The 24,446-nt window shown below is 40.3% G+C and overlaps 1 protein-coding gene across 8 annotated transcripts in view; it reads left to right on the top strand.

Moving 5' to 3' along the window:
* Window positions 1-24,446, top strand: part of FMN1 (formin 1) — a 412,618-nt gene that overhangs the window by 151,705 nt on the left and 236,467 nt on the right. For 7 of the 8 annotated variants that reach the window (XM_034661208.1, XM_034661207.1, XM_034661209.1 and 4 more), the window contains one exon: window positions 22,525-22,586. The exons of the other annotated variant lie outside the window; for it this stretch is intronic. In XM_034661208.1, the coding sequence (XP_034517099.1) occupies window positions 22,525-22,586 (62 nt within the window). The remainder of the gene's footprint in view (window positions 1-22,524; window positions 22,587-24,446) is intronic. 8 annotated transcript variants of the gene reach the window in all.

The following is a 24,446-nucleotide window of genomic DNA, read 5'->3' as shown; positions in this document are numbered from 1 at the left end:
TTGGATTAGAAAAACATTTCATTTTTATCTTTAATAATAACATCTAACTGATATTGAACATTTCTTTCCATCATGAATGTAGGTGAAAAACCTCTATAACTCAATAAACCTATGACCTTGTCAGTAATAGAAATCACAGATAGTATCACATTACATTATAGCTGGTGTGGATGTCTTAAAATATGGTTTTGTTCCTCACCACATCACATCAAAATTATGTTAGTAATTAAGCCTGCCACTCGATCTTATTATTTAATATACTAATAAAGGCGTACATTTGTTACTGTATTACACTTAAAAATATTTTGACAATGGAGTTGTTTTCCTTTGTAATCTGTTGTTTATACATTTAAAAATATTGTTCTGAGAAAGGATTTATAGACTTTGCCAACTGCCAAAGGGGGGTCCATCGCGCGCGCGCACGCGCACACACACACACACACACACACACACACACACACACACAAAGATTAAGGAACCCCTGATGTGCAATACTCTTGGCCAGAGCAGGACATTGTTTGACCCTGGCTTCTGTGCTGCAAATGAAATGGGGAGCCAGTAGAGAATTTTGAGCAGAGCAGGACAGGATTAACCTTGTGTTTGCAAAAGTTAACTCTGGCTGCTGTGTTCAACTCCAGGCTAGGGCGGGAGTCAGGTGGTAGGCAGACCAGAGTCACAGTCATTGAGTTATCATGGTGATTCAGACAAGAGGCTGTACTTCCTCAGGAGATGGTAGCTTGGACTAGGCTATTGGCAGTGGAGGCAGTGAAAAGTAATTGGATTCTGGATTTATTTTGGTGATAGAACCATCAGGATTTACTGATAGATTCGATGTGAGGAAGAACCGTCAGGGATGATGTCAGGGTTTTTGAGTTGAGCAATGGAAGGATGGAACTGCCATGGACTGGGGAGGAGACCGGGTGGTAGAGGGAAGATCAGGCATTGTTTGTTTTGGGTTTTGGCACTGTTTCTGATGTTAACCTTGAGATGCTGATTTGACATGCACAAGGAAGTGTTAGAAGGCACTTGGAAATGAGTGTGGAATTGGGGAAAAGGGTTTCTAAGCTGTAGATATATGTATTGGGGGTCATCTGCACATGTAAAAGTTGGTGTTTAAAAGTCAGGCTGAATGAGATGCTGAGTGTAGTTGGAAAAGGGGAACCAGGAGTGATCCTGGGGAACTCCAACAGGAAGAGATTGAGACAAAGGAGGAATCAGCGAAGGAAACTGAGGAGAGTCCAGGCAGGTAGCAGGAAAACCAAAAGATTCTGGTGTCCTGCATGCTAAGTGAAAAAAAAAAAAAAATGTATCAAGGAGAGAAGGAATGTGCCAAATGGTAGAGCAAGTAAAGTAAGGACTGAGAATTAGCCACTGAATTTAGAAACATAGGGGATATTGGAGGTTACTGACAGGGGAGGGGGCACAAGTCTAAATTGGAGTGGCTTGAAGAGAAAATGACAAGTGGAGACAGTATGTAGGCAATTTTTTATTTTTTATTACTTATTTATTTAAGATTTTATTTATCTATTTGACAGAGATAGAGAGACAGCCAGCGAGAGAGGGAACACAAGCAGGGGGAGTGGGAGAGGAAGAAGCAGGCTCCCAGCAGAGGAGCCTGATGTGGGGCTCGATCCCATAATGCCGGGATCACGCCCTGAGCCGAAGGCAGGCGCTTAACGACTGAGCCACCCAGGCGCCCCATGTAGGCAATTTTTTAGAAGTTTCTTTGAAAAAGAAACACAATTTCGGTAGTAGCTGATGGGGCACATGGGATTAAAAGAAAGATTTCATTTTGTCCTAATTAGGATGGGAAAGATAATAGCATTTTTGTATGCCAAAGAGAGAGTTCCAGTAGAAAGGGGAACTTTGATGTGGGATGAGGAAAGAATTGCTGGGGTGATCTTTTTAAGCTGGTGAATAGGGTGGAGGTCTTGTGTCCTAGCAGAGAGGCTGGCTTTGATAGGAGTGTGGAATATCCTTTCCAGTAATAGACACGAGGGCAGAGAAGGTGGGTATCCCTGCTGCTAGGCAGGAAGATGTGGGAGTTCTTGTAATGGCTTCAGTTTAGTCAGTGAAGCAGGAAGCAAAGTTAGCAGTTAAGAGTAAAGATGAAATAATAATAATTGTAATAAGAGCTAAAAATATATTCCTGTGTGCCAGGTGCTACTCTAAGCACTGTGCAAATGTTAACTCTCATCTTCACAACCACCTTGTCAAGGAGGGATCTTCATTATCCCCTTTTTATAGATGAGGAAACAAAGACACAGAAGGTGAAATAATTTGACCCAGGTCCTACTGCTTATGAGCGGCAGAGCTAGAATTCAAGCCAGGCCTTCTGGATCTAAGGCCTGCTCTCTCAATCACAATCATACCTATTGCTAGATTGACCTTCCAAAAGGTAGTACCCATTTTTCTTTCTTAATCAGTGACCTTCTGTGTCCTTCAAAATGACGTATTGTACTCTCCACCTCTAAGGATTAGAAAAAGTAAGATAAAATGCGTAATACATTGCCTGGTTCATAGAAGATAGTCGTAAGTGTTGATACTAACAATAATTCTAGCAGCAGGAATTTTTTGTTGATAATGATGAGATCAATACTTTATGCTTGTATTTATTGCTTTTTAGACAGCATTAGGTTTCCTGATTTAAAAGTGTTTTTCAAATGAGGGACAAAAATGATATCTTGAGCTTTGTTAATATTTCTTTGATTACCAGCAAGGTTGGACACTTGTTACTATGTTTATAAGACATGGCAACAGTGACTCTGACTTTGTATTTCTATGACATCTGTTCCCCCAGCAACTGGGGCAGTGAGCTGTAAAGGGAATTCATGGGTTCATGGGCCTGCTTCCAGCTTATTGATTGGGAGAGCCAAAGGGGATGGAGATGGCGGAGGCTGGATGGCTGGGTGCATATGGGTGCTTGTTCAGCTGTGGCTTCTCTATGAGGAACAGCCACGAATGTGGCTCCGGGAATCACCTTCATGAAATGAAGCACATGATGACAGTTGGAAGAGGGGTAGAGTAAATGTTGCTTAAGAAGAGTGGATAGAGGGGCGCCTGGGTGGCACAGCGGTTGAGCGTCTGCCTTCGGCTCAGGGCGTGATCCCGGCGTTATGGGTTCGAGCCCCACATCAGGCTCCTCTGCTATGAGCCTGCTTCTTTCCTCTCCCACTCCCCCTGCTTGTGTTCCCTCTCTCGCTGGCTGTCTCTATCTCTGTCAAATAAATAAATAAAATATAAAAAAAAAAAAGAGTGGATAGAGTAATGGCCCCAGGGAAAAAACTGTGGACGTGTGAGGATGAGTTGGTGCCATGAGCAATGGCTTTCAGGAAGCCACTAATTGGGGTGGATCTCCTGGAGAGGACCGGCCTGAGTCAGACCAGCTCTGTGGAATGTGAATCCTCTCTAAGAAAGTTCATGTCCTCAGGCTGTACCAGCAACAGATACTCCATGGTGCTGGCTCCTTCTGGTAATGATGGCAGAAAGCTTATGTTTGTGTATCATGATGTTTTTTGTCCTCTTCAATGAATATCTCTTGAGCTGGGATAGGGCTAAGAGTGGATTCTATCACCAGGCTTTCTGGGTTCAAATTCTGGCTGTATTCCTTATTACCTATGTGAGTGTGGGCAAGTACTTCATCTGTGTCTTGGTTTAATCTCTAATATGGGGGTAATAATAACAGTACCTCCCGTGTAAAACTTTTATGCCGATCAAGTTAAAGATACATTTCGCGGGGTGCCTGGGTGGCTCAGTCGGTTGAGTGTCTGCCTTCAGCTCAGGTCATGATCCCAGGATCCTGGGATCGAGCCCCACATCGGGCTCCCTGCTTAGCGGGCAGCCTGCCTCTCCCTCTCTCTCTGCTGCTCCTCTTGCTTGTGCTCTCTCACTCACTCTGTCATATAAATAAATAAAATCTTAAAAAAAAAAAAAGATACATTTCGCCTAATGTATGATACACATTTTCCAGTTCTGAAATTAAGGTGTATTTTATAGTTGATGACGTTTTACAATTATTACTGATAGCATTTTCTTCTTTCTTAGTGGTATGTAAATACTGATGAATCTTAGAAATGAATGGATGTCTTGTGTTTAAGGAAATATGTGTACTAGTAAATCATTAAACATGGCTTGGTAATAGAAAATGCTATGTAAGTGTTACCATTTATTTGGTTTTATAATCAGAACCAGATCCTAATGATTCCACTAAACCCATAAGGATATTTTTATTCCACGTTCCTTATCCTTGTACTGTGAGAGCTCTTAAAAGCAAAACAAAAATCCAAATAAGTCAGAATATCAACCCATAAAGAGTCAGATGGTCTGTTGGTCCTTTGGGACCTCAGGGATATTTAAGACTACTTTTCTTGTGTTGCTCATCCCTTGACCTCCCAGGTCATACCCTCTACTTCCCTTTCGTGACCATGTGGACAACCCATTTCCAATCCTGGCCTCTCCACCCTTCTGGTGGGATTCTTTGCCGCTGCAGTCAGCTATACTTTATATCCTGGACCTTATTTTTATTCGAGAGAGCTTTAATTTTGAAATTGAATTATAACATCTCCATTTCTGCCCACCACCTTCTGTCATTCCAGCTTTCCCCTCAGTTCTCCGAAAACACAGATCCCTTCTCTTTCTCACGGGCTTGACTCCAAACATCTTTCTTCATGTCTGTTGGCCTCTCCTGCCTTCACTTCCTTCTTAAGGCATTGAGATTCTCTCCCTTCAGTCACGTTCTTGGGGCTGTCCTTGATTTCCTCACCTATCACCATTAGCAGCATGCACCTGACTAAACCCCAGCCCTGGAGAGATTCAAATATTTGTTTCTTCCTACTTCTACCTGGACGGCAGAAGCTGTTGGAGAAAATGATACAACTGACTCTCCAGGCTCTGCCACTGTGACTGTGGTCTCTGATGACAAGCAGGACCTCCACGCTGTCCAGTAGCTCTGATACACGTTCCTGGTCTGTGCTCTTCTGTTTGTAGTAGCTGGTGCTGCAGATATTTTCCACCTCCTTCATAACCTCTAATTCTTTCCTCTCCCTTTATTCTGAACATTTGACTTCATTTCAAAGCTGTAATGAGGCTTCAGTGTATGGTAGAAACCATATTAGAAGTAGTCAGGAAGGGGGCGCCTGGGTGGCTCAGTCGGTTAAGTGTCTGCCTTTGGCTAGGGTCATGATCTTGGGGTCCTGGGATCGAACCCCACATCGGGCTTCTTGCTCGGTGAGGAGCCTGCTTCTCCCTCTGCCTGCCACTCCTCCCCCCACCCCGCCACTTGTGCACGTGCACTCTCTCTCTCTCTCAAATAAGTAAATAAATAAAAGTCTTAAAAAAAAAGAAAAGTAGTCAGGAAACCTGTGTTCTCCTGAATAGCCATGTGACTTTTTTTTCCCCTTAGTCATAAAGCGTGTTTTCGCCTGCTGATTGAGATTCTCTATGCTATATGGCAAATGAGTCATTTTATTTGGGTATTAGTTTCTCTATGTACTCCGAGGGAGGGGGGCTAGCCTAAGTGACTTCTGAGAGTCTATCTTCAAGATTCTGTGATTTTATAAGTTTTATATGTCTTTTAAAACTAGCTTTAATTTGCAGAAATAGATTACTTCTGATGACATCATTTCGTTAGGTAAATCATAAAAATTCTCACCTGTCATAAAAACTTGGAAGACCTGTTAAATTTTGTGATGGTAAATTTATCCTTTTTTTATATTATTATTTTTGAATTTGTGAAAATTAGTTCTTATGGTTTGACCTATCCTTCTACTGATAGGAAGGAGGAGAAACTCAAGGACCGTCTTGTTTCTGTAATAGTTAATCAAGACTTGGCCTTGGGACACCTGGGTGCCTCAGTCAGTTAAGCTTCTGACTCTTGGTTTCAGCTTGGTTCATGGTCTCAGGGTCTTGAGATGAGCCCCATGTAGGTCCCCATGCTCAGCATGAGTCTGCTTGAGATTCCTTCCCCCTCCCTCTCCCTTCCCCTCTGCTGCTCCTCCAGCTGGCACGCCTGTGCATGTGCATGCAAGCGTGTGCTCTTGCTCTCTCTCTCTCTCTCATACATAAATAAAATCTTAAAAAAAAAAAAAAAGACCTGGCCTTGAATCTCAGACTGGGGTTTTGGGGAAGAAAGATGTGTTTCCTGACCAAGTCCTACCTGAAGAGTGGGTAGGGGTGTGTTGGCATTGCAGGCCTGGGAGCTTTGCTGCCTGACTGAGCTAAGTGTTGCTATGAAATGAGCTGATACCTTCTCACGCTGCCCAGATGGTGCATTTCTAAACGATAATCTGGCAGGTTACGTTGGGATTTACCAGTTAAGTGGGACTGCCTAAAAGATCTTGCCTTTTTTATGCTTATTTTTTCCCATCTGCCATCCCTTCTGTGTATTCCCAACATTTAAGCATTGTTTCTGGGTGCTAGAATTTCAGGGGAACTACAGTACAGCAAGGAGGAACCCACTTCCTATATAATGGCTCTTGGCTCAATACAGAGTTAGCTTTCGTGGTCTCGTTAGCTTGGATAGAGGAGCGCTTGGAGGTAGCAGCCAATGGAGGAGCATACTTTTTACAGTAGAGATATATGTGTCACTTTCTAGCCTCGCTGGACATCATTGTTTGGGGATAAACTCACAAATGCCATGGTTCTCGAGCTTGGCTGTATGTTAGAACCTCTTGGAGTGCTGTTAATCCTAGTGCCCAACATGCATCTCATACGAATTTAATCTGTCTCTGGGCTGGGATCCATGCATAAGTAGTCTTCAAGCCACCTACATATTAGGTGATCCTATTATGTAGCCAAAGCTGAGAAGCACTGAATAAGGGGATTAAACTGGTTGGCCGATGAAGAATTTTGGCATTCCCAAGTGAGCTGGTTGTATCTCCTGTTTATCTTTGCTGATTTTTACTTTAGTAACAATGCAGCAAGATCAGAGGTGGTCAGCTGCACATGACCGATTTTCCAACGTGTGTTATAACCTCTCGGTAGTGACTGTATTTTGCCTGTGAAGCAGTGTAGGCTTCTCTTCATATGCTGTTGTCAATACTATTCTGAAGTCTCTACATGAAGGGAAAGTGGGTGATGTGTGTGTGTGTGTGTGTGTGTGTGTGTGTATGTACATATATGTGTGTGTGTTTGTGTCTCTCTTTTAGTATGTTGTTCTGTTCACTTTGAAAACTTGATAGTTGACTTCATCACAACTTTTGGTGAGAAATTATCTGAAAAGATCAGACTCCTTGGGGAAAAACTAAACTAAAACTATCATTGCGAAACTAAGACAATATCCAGAAGATTTTTAAAAAGACATGCTAGACTGAAGTGTCTAGAATCAATGTTTCTGGCTGGTGACAAGACTGGCATGCCAGTTTCCACCCGCGTGCATACATGTTCTCCCAATATTTATACATTCCTGGCCCTTTGAATACAGTCCCCACTAAGAATGCTTAGAGATCCTACAGTCGGATTGCCAGATAAAATATAGGTTGTCCAGTTAAATGTGAACTTCTGATAAACAATGAATAATTACCTTGTATAAATAGGTCTTAAATATTACATGAGACACACTAAAGAAGTTATCTGTTGTTTATCTGAAGTTCACATCTGAGTATCCTGTATTTTTATTTTCTAAATCTGGCAATTCCACGGAGGTGTGGGCTGGATGGAGGGCCGGAGCACTGTCTAGTTTTTCTGGGCTGGGCCTCCTTGATGTGACCTTGCCTCTCAGCGTATTTCTGCAGAGAAGCTGTGGCTTAGTTGTCCAACCCAAACTCTTACTCTGCTGTCTTCCTCTGTGTCTGATAGGTTTTCCCATCTTTGGTGTTAGGACTGAGAGATGGAGGCTTGAAAAGAACCACACACACACACACACACACACACACACTAAATAAATAAAATCAGTGCTTAAATTCTGAATGGTAGAAGTGATGCGATTTAAGACCTTCTACTTCCGGGCAGTAAGTCCTGTGGCAGGTGCAGTGTGTTGTATTTGAGTACTTTTCCACCATTTGGGAGACCCAAGTGTCCTGTCTCCCTTAGAAACCTGGGCAGGTGGCCTGGCCTCCTGGGTACTTGTCTGGCCTGGTTTACTAGAAAATTCCACTCTCAATCAAGTTAAAGCTGGCTAGCTTTCACCTGCCTCTCCAGAGACTGACCTTCACCTCCCTCTCCTGAGGTTCTTTTTGTTGGCCTTAAATAAAGGGCTCTGTCAGTTGAATGGAGGCACAAGCTGGAACTTCTCCCAAAGTTTTCCATCAAGTCAACGAATGCTTATATGTGCCACCTGAAGAGAGGGAGAGAGGAAGAGTGTGTGTGTGTGTGTGTGTGTGTCCTCTTACTAGTTCTTGGTATATTCATTCTGTTGGAGGGAGACAATTTTTCTCACTGACTGTAAAGCAAAACTTCGTCTTATGTGCACATAGTCTATACTATGAATTTTGGAGATAGCCTTTATTATTTATAGAAGACAGTCCTGAATCCTGAATCATTCTAAACTAATAGAAAAATATCAGAAAGTATATATTGTATACCATCTATATCTAAACATTTTGCCATAATTTTTTCAGACGTTTAAAAGTCAGTGTTGAGGCCCCTTTTGTAATCCTCCTTAATCCAGTTTCTCTGCTTATCTCCCTAGAGATAGCCACATTCCCGAAGTTGGTGTGGGGCCACCACAATGCAGAGCTGTAGGAGATGCCATTCCCAATTCGGCATATCTCTGTGCTCCTAGGCAATGAGTAGCATGGGTTTTCTAACCCCTGTACAAACAGTATCACTGTATAAATTTTGACAATTATATTATTATAAATAATACCAGTTTTGACTTTTCCTGTCTAATTCCTACATCTAGTTTCTTCCTGCCTTGTCCCAGGCCTCTAGCATAATGTAGGAAAATAAGAGTGACAATGGGCATTCTTTATCTTGCTTCCTGAAGCTTCATTATTGTATTTGAAGGTTGCCGAAAGTTCTTGACAGATATCATGAATTTGATTCCTTTCTATTCTAAATTAATAAAGAGTTACTGTTTTGCTTTTTCTTTTTAAAATCAAGAACGAATGTTGAGCTTTATTAAGATATTTTTCTGTGTCGTTCTGTATTGCTTTGAGATTTTGAGATATGGTGTTTCTCCTTTAGTATATTGTGGTAGATATCACTGATAAATTTTCAGATGATATATAACTCTTGTGTTCTTAGAATAAACTCTGCATAGTTGCATGGTTTATTTTCACAAGTCACTGAATTAGCTTTGCTAATTTTTGTTTTATTTTTAAAGAGAACATGGTCTGTATGATAACATTCCTTTGAAGTTTTAAAGAGATTTTCAAGATGAATCATTAACTTTTGCAAATATATGTCCCTAAAAAGGATGCATATTGTCAATCTGTTGGGTTCTGGGTTATATATAATAGGGTTGTTAATGGTATCAGTTAGTGTTTTTATTTGCTTTATCAATTTATGATAGGGGAGTATTTATTTCTTATTTTACTTATTTCTGTCAGTTTTTGCTTTATACATTTTAAGGTTTTGCTTTCTATATTTTATATATTTTATGTATTTTATATATTTTAATGTTAGTTGCATTCAAGGTCATGATTTTTTTTTTTAAGATTTTATTTGAGAGAGAGAGACAGAGACAGAGATAGTGACAGCATGAGCGGGGAGGAGAGGGAGAAGCAAGCTCCTTGCTGAGCAGGGAGACCAATGTGGGGCTCCATCCCAGGACTCTGGGATCATGACCTGAGCCCAAGGCAGACGCTTAACCGACTGACCCACCTAGGTGCCCCTTTTCAAGGTCATGATAATAGTCACCACGTAACTTAAGAAATAAAACATTGCAAATGCATTTGAAGCATTTCATATGCCCTTTCACCATCCGCTTAGGTGAAATTGTTTATTAATCCCAAGTACTTCCTTATACTTAGGTATAAAATCCCCAAACAATATATAAAATGGTTATGTGTTTTAAAAGTCTATAAAAATGGCACCCTACTATGTGCATTTTTCGTGACCTTTCCCCAGAATTATTTGTTAGATAATTTGTGTCAGTATGTATAGCTCTAGTTCATTCATTTCAATGTCTGCGTAGTATCACTTTGAATACGTTATTCAATATTTGCTTATCTGTATCGCTGATAGAAATTTAAATTTATTCCCATTTTTCATGGTTTAGGAACAGGGCTTCTGTAAATGTTCTTTTTAACACTTGTGTTCGTATGTGAGTGCCACCGAGGGTAAACTTGAGGTAGAATTTTTGGCTTTGTTGATACACCTGTAAATTTAATATGGACAAAATGATCCTTAGAGTGACTATAGCAGTTAATACTCCCATCAGCAGCGTGTGGAATTCTCCTCCTTCTTTCTCACCAGCAGTTAGTATTAGCAGACTTTTGAACAATTCCAAATCTGATGTGTGTGACATAGTCTCCCACTGTAGTTTAATTTACATTGTCTTGAAGACAACTGAGCTTGTTCTTTTATATGTTTACTAGCATATAATAAATTGCTCATTTGGATTTTCTCTTCCGTGAATGCTGTCCATTTGTGCTTCCCCCCCCCCCCCCCCCGGNTGGTTGCTTCTCTTCTTATTTCTTTCTGGTGCTTGTTTGTCCAAGATGCCAATCTTTTGTTAATCATATACTTTGCAAATGTCTTATCTATGTATATATCTTATCGCTTTCTAGTGACTTCTTTTAACATACGTCACTTTGGTAATTTTAATGCAACTGAATTTGTTTTCCTCTTGTAAAACAATTTTTTTCTGAACCCCAATTTCATAATGATACTCTAAGATTCTTCCAAGGTTTTCACTCTTATGCTTCCCACATTTAGATTTTTAATCCCCTGGAGTTGATTCTTGTGTATGGTTTGAAGTATGACTACGTCTTATGTCTTAATTTACAAATAATTTATCCTTTCTCCACAAGTTTCAGTATACCTTCCAATCACACATCCAGTTTCCATATGTGAGTGGCTCTATTTACAGAATTTATTTCCTATTTTATATGGTCTATTTTGTTGTCTATGTACCAATGCCAGGGTTCCTCTGACTTTTTTATTATCCTTGTCTTGTTCCATGCTGCCTTTTTAGTTAATTATTCAGTGTTATTCTTTATTCACAATATTTTCCACTGTGCCAACTTAACCAGCTCTTAAACTTTTAATTTCAATGAGTATACTTTACACGTATAATATTTATAAATTCTCTAGTTACCTAATATTCTCATTTTTTTTCATAGCGTGCTGTGACATTTTTTATAATGGTTGTTATTTATCTTGGTGAAGATTCTAAACATGACTAGAATACGTGTAACATGTTTAATATTTAAAATTTGTATTGTGTGATTTCACATGTCAATATTTGATTTTGTTGCCTATGTTGACATTTAGCTTTCTTCACATGTACTGGTAGCTTGGTTTGAAGGGTCTTGATCTGTAGGTTGCTTTAAAAGAAAGCACTTTTACACTTGTCTATTTTGCAGTTGTCTCACCTGGTCCTTGCGAGTCCCCCAGATCAGAAGCTGGGCTTACCAGTGGCGTTTGGGGTTCCCCGTCCAAGATGGTGATATGGATGTTCCAGATCTATTCACTGGGGACAGGAGTGGACAGGGTTTGGAGTTTTGGTCTTAATCCCTGTCTGTGTCCTCCAGTTCAGGCCCCTAGACAGCCGTTGGCAGCAACTTCTTCTTCCTTTTACCTACTTCTTCCTATCTGGGAACCCCTCCTCTTTCCCTTTTCCTTTTCTTTTTCTTTTTCTTTTCTCCTTTTTTTTTTTTTTGTAAAGATTTATTTATTTGAGAGAGAGCATGTGAGCACAGTGAGGAGGGGCAGAAGGAGAAGGAGAGAGAATCCCAAGCAGACTCCATGCTGAGCACAGAACCCGATGTGGGGTTCCATCTCACCCCCCTGAGAACAGGACCGAAGCAGAAACCAAGAGTCAGGCATGTAACCAACTGTGCCACGGAGGCGCCCCTCTCCTTTTTTCTTTTTTTTTTTTTTTTTAAAGATTTTATTTATTTATTCAACAGAGATAGAGACAGCCAGCGAGAGAGGGAACACAAGCAGGGGGAGTGGGAGAGGAAGAAGCAGGCCCACAGCAGAGGAGCCTGACGTGGGGCTTGATCCCGCAACGCCGGGATCACGCCCTGAGCCGAAGGCAGACGCTCAACCGCTGTGCCACCCAGGCGCCCCCCTCTCCTTTTTTCTTAGCAGCTAGACTAGCCCTGGTTTTCTGCCCAACAGGGAGCCCTTTCAGCAGAAACCTAACTCTGGGCCATCCTTCCGGGCTCTGGAACTGGGGCACAGCAGGCCCAGAGCTTCGGGTCCAAAGCACCACTTGTCTGTTCCGTTCCTTTTCTGTTTCTCCAAGATGTTATTCTATTTTGGTTCTCACCTGTGACTTCTAACTTTCTTGCTTTAGGTCTTAGATTTCATTATTAAGCAGGCTTAGGGGGGACTAAAAAAATGTGAACTTGTAACACCTGGAGGTCTATTGGGTCACTTAACTTTTTGGAAACATGGTTGGAAATACCCTTACTTGTTCCGATTTTTCTCCTGTCATTACCATATCCACACTAGTCCATCTTTCATAATAAAGTGTTCATTTCATAGCTCTGGTCCACCCTCCTCTGTCCCCACCTCCCCACGGCTAAGGAGCCCTTCAGGTGTTCCTATGTCACTGGTAGGAAGGTTCAAGTTTAAATATGAAGTATTGTGACTGCCACCTAATGGTAATCATCAGGTACTTCAGCCATAGCCTAAATTTTATTCTGACAAGTGTGTGCCTCTGTAGATTTGTTACTTGGCTTTTAAATGCTACACGGATAATATAAGTCTTAGGGAGCTTATGTTTCCGGAATTCTAAACCATTTAGCATCTCTCCTTTAACAGGATAGAAAATAAGGGTGACAGACAAGGATCCCACAAAAAGGCTAGTTACCCAGCATGGACAGCTAGAATTTCATTTAATGGATGTCCCATGGTAAGCTGTTTGTCACGTGGGGCCTGGCCCTGCATATTTACCTTGGGCATCTGGGTCAAGTCAAAGACACATAGCCATGAATTTGCTGACCTTTGTACCTATTTTATACCATCACCTCAGGACATGAAGACTCAATTGCTGAGTATTAAAGGATACACATACCTTGATCATCCCTGCCCCCTTCCAATTTAGCCTCTTCCCCTAAGCCCTTTTCTGTCTGTACTGGTGAGTGAGACTCCGTCCCAGTTATTTAAAGTCTCTAAAATGGATGAATCTCCACATCGTAAACTTGGCTGGAAACTTAGCATATTTATCAGCTATTACTGCAATAATGCTGTGTAACAAACCACGCTAAAACCTAGTAGTTTTCACTAACAAGCATTTCTTTGCATAGGTGTCAAGGTCATCTGTGGTTCAGTTGAGCCCGGCTGGGCTGTTTCACACTGTGCGCAGACAGACTTGGCTGTCAATCCTCGCTAGGGCATAGGTCTACACCGGGGACCCCTGGCTGACCGAGCAGTGGCTACTTAGGGTACATTCTTTGTTTTGCAAAAGAGTAGGAGTGAAAGAGGCAAGCCAAACTGAGTGCAAGCAAATTTAAATCCTTTCCTTATATTGTGTCCATTCGCATTGCACTAGCCAAAGCCAAAAGTCCAAGGAGGTACTCTGGACCCCAAGCAGGAAGGGGAGGTGGAAATGGAGGATGAGTATTTGCTGAGCAGTGTTCCAGCCTTTGACAACCCCATGTCAAATAATTGAATGAAGTCAAATCCTTTTTAAGAAAACAGAAGTTTAATGTGTTAATACTTCAAGTGTAAGTGCAAGGAGCTTCTAAGACATTTCAAAGAGGCGCACCTTGAGGAGCAAGGTGGAAATGCGTGCTGTTCATTGTCCTATACCCACTGCCTAGTACAGTGCCTGGCTTGTGCAGCTAGGAAACACATGAATGTAAGAGCTACTGGGTTTAGCGAGAAACGGGTAGGCTTGGAGAGTTGGTGTATTTCCCCCATTTTTTAATACTGACATCTTTCTCTTTCTGCCTGAGAAAATCCTTAATGTTCTTAACCAAGGAGAGAGATTGAAAGATAAGTCCTAAACTCACGGGATTTCTGCCAGTTGTTTTCCAATCGTGTATTTTTCTGATAATGGAAACTAATCATCTCCTTTTTATACATATATAGAACAAAATAATAGCTACATTCATTGATTATTCATATAACTTCTACATGGCCTCATCCCTTTTTAAAAAGATTTTTATTTATTTATTTATTTATTTATTTATTTATTTATTTATTTATTTGAGAGAGAGCTAGAGAGAGAGCATGAGTGGAGGGGAGGGGCAGAGGCAGACTCCCCACTGAGCAGGGAGCCCCAGACCCTGGGATCATGACCTGAGCCGAAGGCAGACCCTTAACCAACTGAGCCATCCAGGCGCCCCTGGCCTCATCCTTTTTGAAGAGACAGGATGGGTCTCTATCCAAGTTAGATTCAGATGCTAAGATTGATGACTACACAGGAACACCACACACAAAAGGGGCCTGAAAAGGTTTATTTACTAAAATAAGGAGATTTCTGGGGAGAGCAGGGCGGACCTCTGAAACTGCCTGGAAAATGCCTTGAAAGAGGAAAGGAAGGAGACTGGCTTGGGTTTTACGGTGTTTAGGGGATAAGGTTGGGCTGAGGGTCCCCACTTGTGGGCAGTGGCTTGTGGAGTTCTAATTTCCTGCTTAGTGTCAAAGGGTTTGTATTTAAATTGTCCAGATGTGGAGCAGAGGGGAAGAGGGACAGGTACTATCAGAGTCCAACATCAAAAAACATGGTTGGGCTCCTTATATGCTTGTGCTGTGATTGTTGAAAGCCCACTGATACAGAAGTGCTGTGTTGACATTTCAGGTGACAGACCTGCTGGCAGCTGTTGACTTTGATTATACCCCACTTTTTCTCTGGACTTCACTGACTTTGAATCTTCCTCGATTGTTGCTAATGGATACCAAGGCAGCTATCCCTTTCCCAAACTGTACAATTACCGCATTGTTTATAGGCACCTGCGAGGACCTACTGTGTACCAAGAGCAGGCCATATGCTTCACCCTCTTAAGCATATTAAATATGAGAGCTCAGGGGCACCTGGGTGGCTCAGTCCATTAAGTGTCCGACTCTCGATTTCGGCTAGGGTCATGATTTCAGGGCTGTAAGTCGAGCCCCATGTTGGACTCTGCGCTCAATTTGAAGTCTGCTTGAGATTCTTTCTCTCCCTCTACCCCTCCTGCCACTTGTTCACTCTCTCTCTCTCAAAGAAATAAAATAAATCTTTAAAAAATAAAATAAATAAATGAGAGCTCAAATTTGATTTTATTCTTAGGCATTGAAGTGAACTGTCTTGTTATTTTGCCTTCTATGACCAGCACCATTTTCATTAATATTAGAGGTAGTTGGAGAAAGTTTCTGCATTTGTTCATGGATAACTTTGTTTGAATGTATATTCATTTGTCAGTAATTACTATGTTTTCCCAAATGACATCTCTTATGTACCAGCTTCATGATTTGGAGCATATATTTATACATTCTTACTATTTTAAAACTTTTTAACTTTTTTGGGTTGTGCGGGGCTTTTTGCATGAATAAAAGTAACCTTAACTTCAAAAGCACTGGTTCTCAAACTTTAGAATGCATCATAATCACTTGGGAGCCTTATTAGAGCATCCAAGTTTCTTATTAAGTCTAGGGTGGGTCTGGAATTAGCATTTCTAAGAAGTTCCAGGTGATCTTTAGTTCCAGGGACTTAAACTTCAATGAACAGTTATCTTATAACAGTAATATTCATGAGGTCATGGGTTTTATGTGCTAGTTTGATTTTTCCCCCTAACATACATTAAAATAAATATTCAACTGTTAAAGTTCAGCTGTTACCAAAAAAAAAAAAAAAAGAAAGAAAGAAATGACCATACTGATGTGTGTGCAAAGCTTTGGGCACACTGACTGACTATTCTCCAAGTATAATTCAGAGGAAGGACCCTTGGCCTTTAAGATTGAAGATATGTGCTTAAACCTGTGTGTAGCAACGTGAGGCAATGGGTAAAGCCAATGAAAGGCAAAGGCAGTGCAAATTAGAATCTGTGAGCAGGAGGAGAGCCATGGTTCTCATCCATTAGGGAAATCAGGAATTCTCTAATTCCCCATGTGTGTGCATAACCCATTTCTGCCAGTGGGGTGAGTGTGTGTGTGTTTGTGTGTGTGTGTGTGTGTGTGTGTAGGGGAAGGGAGGGACTTGGATACATGTGAGAGAGTATAAATGAAAACCAGGCACAACCACAAACTGGTGACTGTAGTTCTGGAAGTCCCCATCGAGAAAATAGATGAATCATAGTCACATAACTTGATGGGACCAGCCATTGTAACTCACACTGTTCATGTTAACCGCAGGCTCATGGAACCTCCCTGGGATTAATAATACCCCAGACCCCTTTTAAAGAGTTATGGAAAGGATTTACTGAGTTTACTAATGGTTCGAGTGATTGGGTGAAGCCAGCAACCTTGATGTGCTTAGGAACTTTGAGTGTGGATTATACCTGTAGTTTACTCAACCATAGGAACAGCAGTAGCGAACAACAAAATCTACAGGGTAAAAATCACAGGTTCTTTGGGCCTGAGTGAATTTGTTGGCACTTACCAGCGTGTGTTTTGGGGCAAGTTGTTCAACCTGTGTACCTTGGTTTCCTTATCTGTAAAGTGGATGTTGGGATGACGCAGGATCCACCTTGTAAGTTGATGTGAGGATGGCAAATACTAATCTTTGTAGGGTGCTGAGAACAGTTCCCGAGAAAGAGCACTCAGTGTTACCTGTATCCGTATATAATTAGGAGAAACTCGGTGCGAACTGTAGCTCCGGTCACTACATGGCTCCCCATTAGTAAGACCACCTTCAGCTTTGCTCTTGGTGAATCGGAAGACACAGGCTCTAACGATACCTGGCAGAAACGCCCTTTTGTTGTTGTGAGCTGATTAAAAAAAATAAATAAATAATGCTACAAAAGGGATATGTACCAATTAGATTAAGCACTTGACTAGAAAGAGTTTTATTTTGAGGAAGGGAAGTCCTTACATATTTTTTCCCAAAATGCTGAATCCTGCCGGTCAGGATACTTTTCCTATTTCTGTCTTTTCATATAATATGTTATTTTCTTAAAAGGTATTCTCGAAGTTTCTTTTCTGGGGGCTAGATTAATTGAATTTCTTTGTTAATTTCCTTTGGGGTTAATGTAGCTTCAAAGTGGTCTGCCCTTTTCACGCCCTGATACTCAAAATCTTGATTTCTCCCTTTCATGCATTATTCCCAAAGCTACTGAATACCAGGGTGAAATTCTTTTTTTAACAAACGAAAACAACCTTAGTGTTGAGACCTCTGCCTCACCACTCACACCTTCAAGAGACAGGGGCTCTCCTCTTGCATTTGCAAACTTAGAAAACATGAAGGGAGGGGACTGCCACTAATAAGACCTATTTGGAAACCACCAACCTAGCTTAGAATCACTATTCTGAGCCTTTATATTCTCTTAGCATTCTCTGTGAACCCATAGCATGAGCGTTCCACCAGGGAAGGCATTAACTTCTCCCTTCTACATGTTGCCCGCAGATTCCATCTTGTCATCCTTCTCAGTTATGGGGGTGTGTCCTTTGTTACACTGGGACCATGGGCAAAAATATTTGAAGAAGAGATGAATCATGATGTGCTGGGTGTTAGCTTTGCAATGGTCTCCTTCATCAATCTGTAAATTAGTCATAACTCTATCTGTCACACCCTTACAGGTACAATTTACACAAAATGAATCATTTCAAAATTTATTCTATGTGTAATTTCTATTTAGAATGTAGATGTTATTTCCAGGGGGTATCAGTTTTGTAAGAAGGTTGGGTTAGCTACAATTTGCCTGCTTTGTAAAGGCCTGTATTGATTTTTTTTTTAAGATTTTATTTGTCAGAGAGAGAGGGAGAGAACACAAGCGGGGGGAGCAGCAGGTGAGGGAGAGGGAGAAGCAGGCTCCCAGCTGAGCAGGGAGCCCAATGTGGGGCTCGATCCCAGGACCCTGGGATCATGACCTGAGCCAAATGCAGATGTTTAACCAACTAGGCCACCCAGGCGCCCCTGGAATTGATTTTTGATTATTCTTTTTTTCCTTACATTTCAATGTTAGGTATACACAAAGAGAATGACATAAAACACATAGAAGTTAAAGAATAATTTTTCATTGAACACTCATATGATGCCACCTTGCTGAATCATAACCCAATGCAATTTGTCTCCTCCTGGATCCCACCATTATCCTCACTTTTGTTACTATTTGCTTTCATCATTTTTTTCCTTTATGTGTAACCAGGATAAGGATTGCTGGGTAGGGAGGTATGAGTAGCTTCAACTTTTACCAGAAAATGCAACACTTTTCATAGTGATTGTGCCAGTTTGCACTCCTGCCATAATTATGTGAACATTCCATTGTTCCACATCTTCACCAGCACTCAGTTTTGTCACACTTTCAATATTCCTGATTACTAATAAGAATGAGCACCTTTGAATATAATTGTTACTTGTATGTTGTTTTTTTAGAGTGCCTATTGACATTTTTTTTACCCATTTTTCATTTTCTGTAGTTTTATAGGAAATACACGCGCATGCGTGCACACACATGATCTTTGATTATTTAAGTGTATTTTCACAATCTGTGGCCTTGTCTTTTCCCTCTTTTTATGGCATATTTTGTTGAAAAGAAGTTCTTTATTTTAATGTAGTCGAATTTTTTAGTTTTCTTTACTTTATATGTAATGCTTTTGAAATCTTTTTGAGTTTTTAATCTGAAATTATAAAAATATTATGCTGTCTTATTAAACATTTGTAGTTTTGCTCTTTACAATTTAGCTTTTAATACACTTAAAATAAGTTATTATTTGGTATAAAGTTGCGATCCAGTTTTCGTTTTTCCATATGCATATCCACATTTCCCGATCAATAATTATTCGAAAAGCCATTCTTAATGTAAACAAAGATCTTCCATGATACTTCTGTCCTATAAATTGACCATGAATTCACTGTGTCTTTCTGGGCCTTTTATTCTATTATCTGTTATCCCTCTTTCAGCACTATGCTATTTTAATTATGTTGTGAACATTAAAAATAATTCTTATTAAATGGTAAGGCAAGTTGTCTTTATATTTTCAAGCTTCTTGTCTCTTATTGGCTTTTTGCACATCTGTGCTTCAATATACATTTTAGAATGAACTCCTTTTTCAAAAAAACCCCCAAACCCTTATAAATGTTTAACAGGATTGCACTGAATCAATACATCAACTTGGGAAAATTAACATCTCCTCAATATTGAGTCTTATCATAAACATGGCTTACTCTCTGTTTCTTTCTTGGCAATACATTTCAATGTAATGTTTCTGTTTTCTCATGAGGTCTTAAAAATTTATGAGGTTTTGGGGCACCTGGATGGTGCAGTCGTTAAGCGTCTGCCTTCGGCTCAGGGTGTGATCCCGGTGTTCTGGGATCGAGCCCCACATCAGGCTCCTCCGCTGAGAGCCTGCTTCTTCCTCTCCCACTCCCCCTGCTTGTGTTCCCTCTCTTGCTGGCTGTCTCTCTCTGTGTCAAATAAATAAATAAATAAAATCTTTAAAAAAAATTTATGAGGTTTTTCTAAGTACTTTGTGTTTTGAGGGGTACTGTGAATGTTAAGTTTTCTTTTTTGAAACTGTTGCTGGTATCAGGATTTTTGTATACTGATTTTGTATCCAGCACCTTTACTGAACTCATATATTCCAATATGTTATCTGCAGGCAGTCTTTTGGATTTTTCTAAATACATACTCATAGTGAATAATAGCTTAATTTTTTCCTTTATTTTTATGTATAAAGGTGTGTGTGCACCCATGTTTTCTTTTTTCTTACCTTATTGCATCCTGTAGTACCCTTAGGAGAATAATGACTAGAAATAGTAGTAACAGGTGTTCTTGAGTTAGGCTGAGTCTCCTAGGGAAAAGATTTAAAAGTAAAATATTTGGGGGCACCTGGGTGGCACAGCGGTTAAGCGTCTGCCTTCGGCTCAGGGCGTGATCCCGGCGTTGTGGGATCGAGCCACATCAGGCTCTTCTGCTATGAGCCTGCTTCTTCCTCTCCCACTCCCCCTGCTTGTGTTCCCTCTCTCGCTGGCTGTCTATCTCTGTCGAATAAATAAATAAAATCTTTAAAAAAAAAAAAGTAAAATATTTGATGTAGATTTAAAAAAAAATTAACATACTATAAAATTGACTTTTTGGTGCATAGTTCCATGAGTTTTAACTCATATGCAAATTCATGTAACCTCCACAGTAATCAGGATAGAGAAAGGTTACATCATCCCCAAAATTCCTTTGTGTGCTACCCCCTTGTAGTCAAATACTAGCCCCCCCCCAACCTCTGGCCACAGCTGCTCTGATCTGTTTTTATCCCTATGGTTTTTATCTTTTCCAAAATGTCATATAAATGGAATTAAACAATAATTAGGCTTCTGAGACTGTTTCACTCTGCTTAATGTCTTTGAGATTGATTTATGTTGATGTATGTATCAATAGTAATTCCTGAGTATTTCTGAGTAGTATTCCATTCTATAGATATACCACAATAAGAAAGCTGCTTAACTTCTTAATGCACCAACTTCATCATTAATGAGGATAATGTACCTACATGATAGGGTTATTGTGGGAGGAAAAAGGAGTCAATATATATGAAGTACTTAAATAATGCCTGATATATAGTAAATGCTCAACAAATACAATCCATATCATTGCCTCCAATATCAGTAAAGATTTTAAGGTAGAAAAAAACTTGACAAGTTCAAGGAATAGCAAGAAAGGCAGAGTGCCTAGTCTGTAGTGAACAAGCAAAGACAGGGAGAGGTATGTAGAAGCCAGGTTGTGAAGGCTGTTATGGGCTGCAGGAACAAGTTGGGATTTCACTCTAAGTGCATTGGAAAGCCTGGGATGAGACATAATCTGGTTCATGCCTTTACTAGATTATTCAGACTGCTGTGAGAAGAATGGGTATGCGGGTGGTGGTAAGAGTCAAAGCAGGTGACCTTTCTACGTTATTGTAGAGGTCCAGGAGAAGACTGTGGTGGTTTGGACCATAGTGGTGGTTGGTGAGTGTGGGGATGGTGAGAAGTGGTTTGATTCAAGGTATGGTTTGGATGTAAAATGCACAGAACTTGCTGACAGATTCACAGCTTAGTGTAACATTCCCCATAAGAACAACAGTGTGACCATTTATAATAACAGCACCACTCCTGTCCTGTTGCAGCTTTACCAAAGCTTTCCCTCATCCATTTTTGAATTGACACCTGAGTTTTCATGCCTGATTTCTGAAATCCACTTGAAGCGGTAGTCTATCCTTTCATATATTTTTTATAATGGCATCTCCTTCTTTAGTACTCACACTCACAGTCCCAAACACATTGTTAAGAAAACAACTTATCCCACAAAAATGTTTTTCCATAGCATTTTGCTTTGTGGTCCTCCAGTCTGTGTAGTTCTGTAAAGCCCACATACTTAGCTATCCTGCTGGAAGTAAAGTTGTCTGAGCTGCTTCACGCTTAGCCAGCGGGCTGGTCATTTTCATTGTTGGCTGGAGTTCTTGTGTACTCTTGGGACTTTTTGTTGGAATAAACATTATTAGACCCTGGCTAAAATTGGATCAGAAATTTATTTTTGTCCTCCTTTCAACCTCAACGCACCCTAGATTATCTCATCCAAATGACAAATGGTCTTGACTTTCTAAAGTGATCTCAAGATTAAAATCGGCCCTGGGTGCATGCTTAGCCTTGCATTCAAATGGAGATTTTTTTAAGCAGTTAAAAGTAAAGTTCTCTGATCTTTATTATATATACGTTGTATACACACACACACACACACACACACACACACACAAAGTTTTACTTTCTGTGTGTCTGCTCTTAACAGGTCTGTATTTGTTCTCAGTGCTGCCTGAGCTTTCAACCCCTCCTTAAAGACAAACACCTGACCCAGTCTTTATCTGGAACACTCATCATGCTTTTTTTTTTTTTTTTTAAAGATTTTTTATTTATTTATTCGACAGAGATAGAGACAGCCAGCGAGAGAGGGAACACAAGCAGGGGGAGAGGGAGAGGAAGAAGCAGGCTCATAGCAGAGGAGCCTGACGTGGGGCTCGATCCCATAACGCCGGGATCACGCCCTGAGCCGAAAGGCAGACGCTTAACCGCTCTGCCACCCAGGCGCCCCAATGCTTTTTTTTTTTTAACCCTATCCTATCTGTTTAATTTGGGGCCTCTCATAATTCAGTGTTTGCCAAATGGAAGGAAATTTCCCTCTATCCTGAGCTACTTGTCCTGTCTTGTCCCAATTTTCAACATCCTTGGTCAGGTCAATGTCAAACCTCGGCATTTATTGATTTAGTTTACTTGTAGGAGGCACTCTGACACCTTGGAGATGCTCACTTGAATTTTGTGCATAATTTTGTGCTTCTTTGTAATTGGCTTCTTTTGTGATCTTACAGAATACCAAGCTGCTATTTTACACTTGAAGAGGGAACACAAAGAAGAAATTGAAAACCTACAGGTATATCTCTTTGATTCTACCAAACGGTTATATGAGACTGTTACTTCGTTTTCTCATGTGCCGAAGTAAATATTCCCCCTTTGTTGCCGTATTTACTTAGCATCTGCAGCTGATACCTGCCAGTGGGCACTGCATTTATCCTGGGTAGGGAAGACCTGAACTCCATTTTTAATATAATTCAATTCCTATTTTTAAGAAATGCAAGTGCGTTTTACTGGGAGAATGATAACCTTGGAGAAAATACTGGTTTTATTTGAAAAGCAGGAAACAAGATAGAGCATTTAGATTTTTATTCTTTGTAAGAAGTCTTTAAAAACCTATTTTTCCTATGCACACTGTAAACTATTTTGTTTGGCTTACTCCCATTCATTCATTTGTATCCATCCATCTTGGGACAGACCCCACAATACGATGTCATACAGATCAAGGCACTTAGGGAAGTGGCCCTAGTAGGAGCCAGAGTTGTACTGAGCCATCCATTCTCTATCCCCAAGGAATGCTTGGAAATTGCTGACTTGATCCCAGAAAGACTAAGCTCTTATTTACTTCCTCCCACTATCTAATTGTCCTTCCCTTAATGTTTGGTCTTTGCTTGCAGTGCCTATGACAGGAAGTTGTAGAGTTTTAATTTCAAATAACTAAATATTGAATCAGACACTGATTCTAGTTTACTGATGGCTGGGTTGACCCATACCTTAAAGGACAATAGCAAAATTTAAATAAAACTTGATGTTTTTTCAGTGCTAACTTATCACTTGCTAATTTAATGAATTTGTGGATCAAATATTCTTCTTTCCAATAAGTGATAATGTGCTTTTTAAAATAATTGAGACACTGTATTGGATTATAGGATTATTTGCCATTGCAGATAGCAAAAAAGATTATTAAATAGATCAGGTGGTGTATAAATTCAGCTTGTTTTTAGCAATTTGGAAGGGAGAATGAGTCCATTTCTCAAAGAAACAAACAAATAAACAAAAAAGGAAAAGTATCTCTGTCTCCTAGAGGGGAAAAGAGAGGTGGAGGCCCTTAGCTCTTTTATTGCAAAATGCTCTACAGAGACCTCTCTTCTCTTTCGTTTTGGTGTGCAAAAGATTCTTAGCTGTCTCAGAGGAAGTGAAATAGGGACTAATTTAAGAAACAGATTGCTAAAGAGGGTAGGCACAGAAGTGATTCTGTGAGCAGAACTTTTGTGTTAAGAGCTCAGTTGTAAGTTAACACTGGCTTCCCCAGGTTTTAGACCAGCCCTGTGAGGGCTTTGATAGCTAAATAATATTCACGGTAACAGCAGGCTCTTACTGTTTTCGAGTTCTTACTCTGCTTGCATTGTTCTAAGTATATTACGTATGTTATCTTGTGTCATCTCCACAAAAGCCCTATGATCTTACATCTCAAACTAAGGAGAGGTTGGAGAAGGAAAAGAGAAGAGTAAATGGAAGGGGGAAAAGTATATTGCAACCATGATCCCCGGTTAAAATAAAATCAAGATATGATTGACAATAGTAAAGGCAAAAAAATGTTCCTAATTGTATCTTAAGTTTTCTTTGTCTGTGAAAGAATTATCTGTTCTTTGGAAGCTTTTAGTGAACTTAAATTCTTTTTGTACTGTATTTATGATTCATACAAAATTGCTGAAACCCTGTGGCCATGACACACTACTGCCATCAGGATGGGGGCGGTGCATCCGATCTATGCACTTACCTGTAGTTTGGAACTATTTCCAGCAATCACAGCCTGAGAACCTTCAATAGGAATCTGGTAGCTCTTATCCCTGATCCAAACTAGCGAAATGTTTTTGGGCAAACACAGCATTTTAAAGATTGAATTAGGAATACATATTTTTAAAAAATGGGGGAGTTT

Source organism: Ailuropoda melanoleuca, chromosome 5 (assembly GCF_002007445.2).
Source record: "Ailuropoda melanoleuca isolate Jingjing chromosome 5, ASM200744v2, whole genome shotgun sequence".
Classification (NCBI taxonomy): domain Eukaryota; kingdom Metazoa; phylum Chordata; class Mammalia; order Carnivora; family Ursidae; genus Ailuropoda; species Ailuropoda melanoleuca.
The sequence above is the reverse complement of the archived record's forward strand: the minus strand, read 5'-3'. Positions and strand labels throughout refer to the sequence as shown.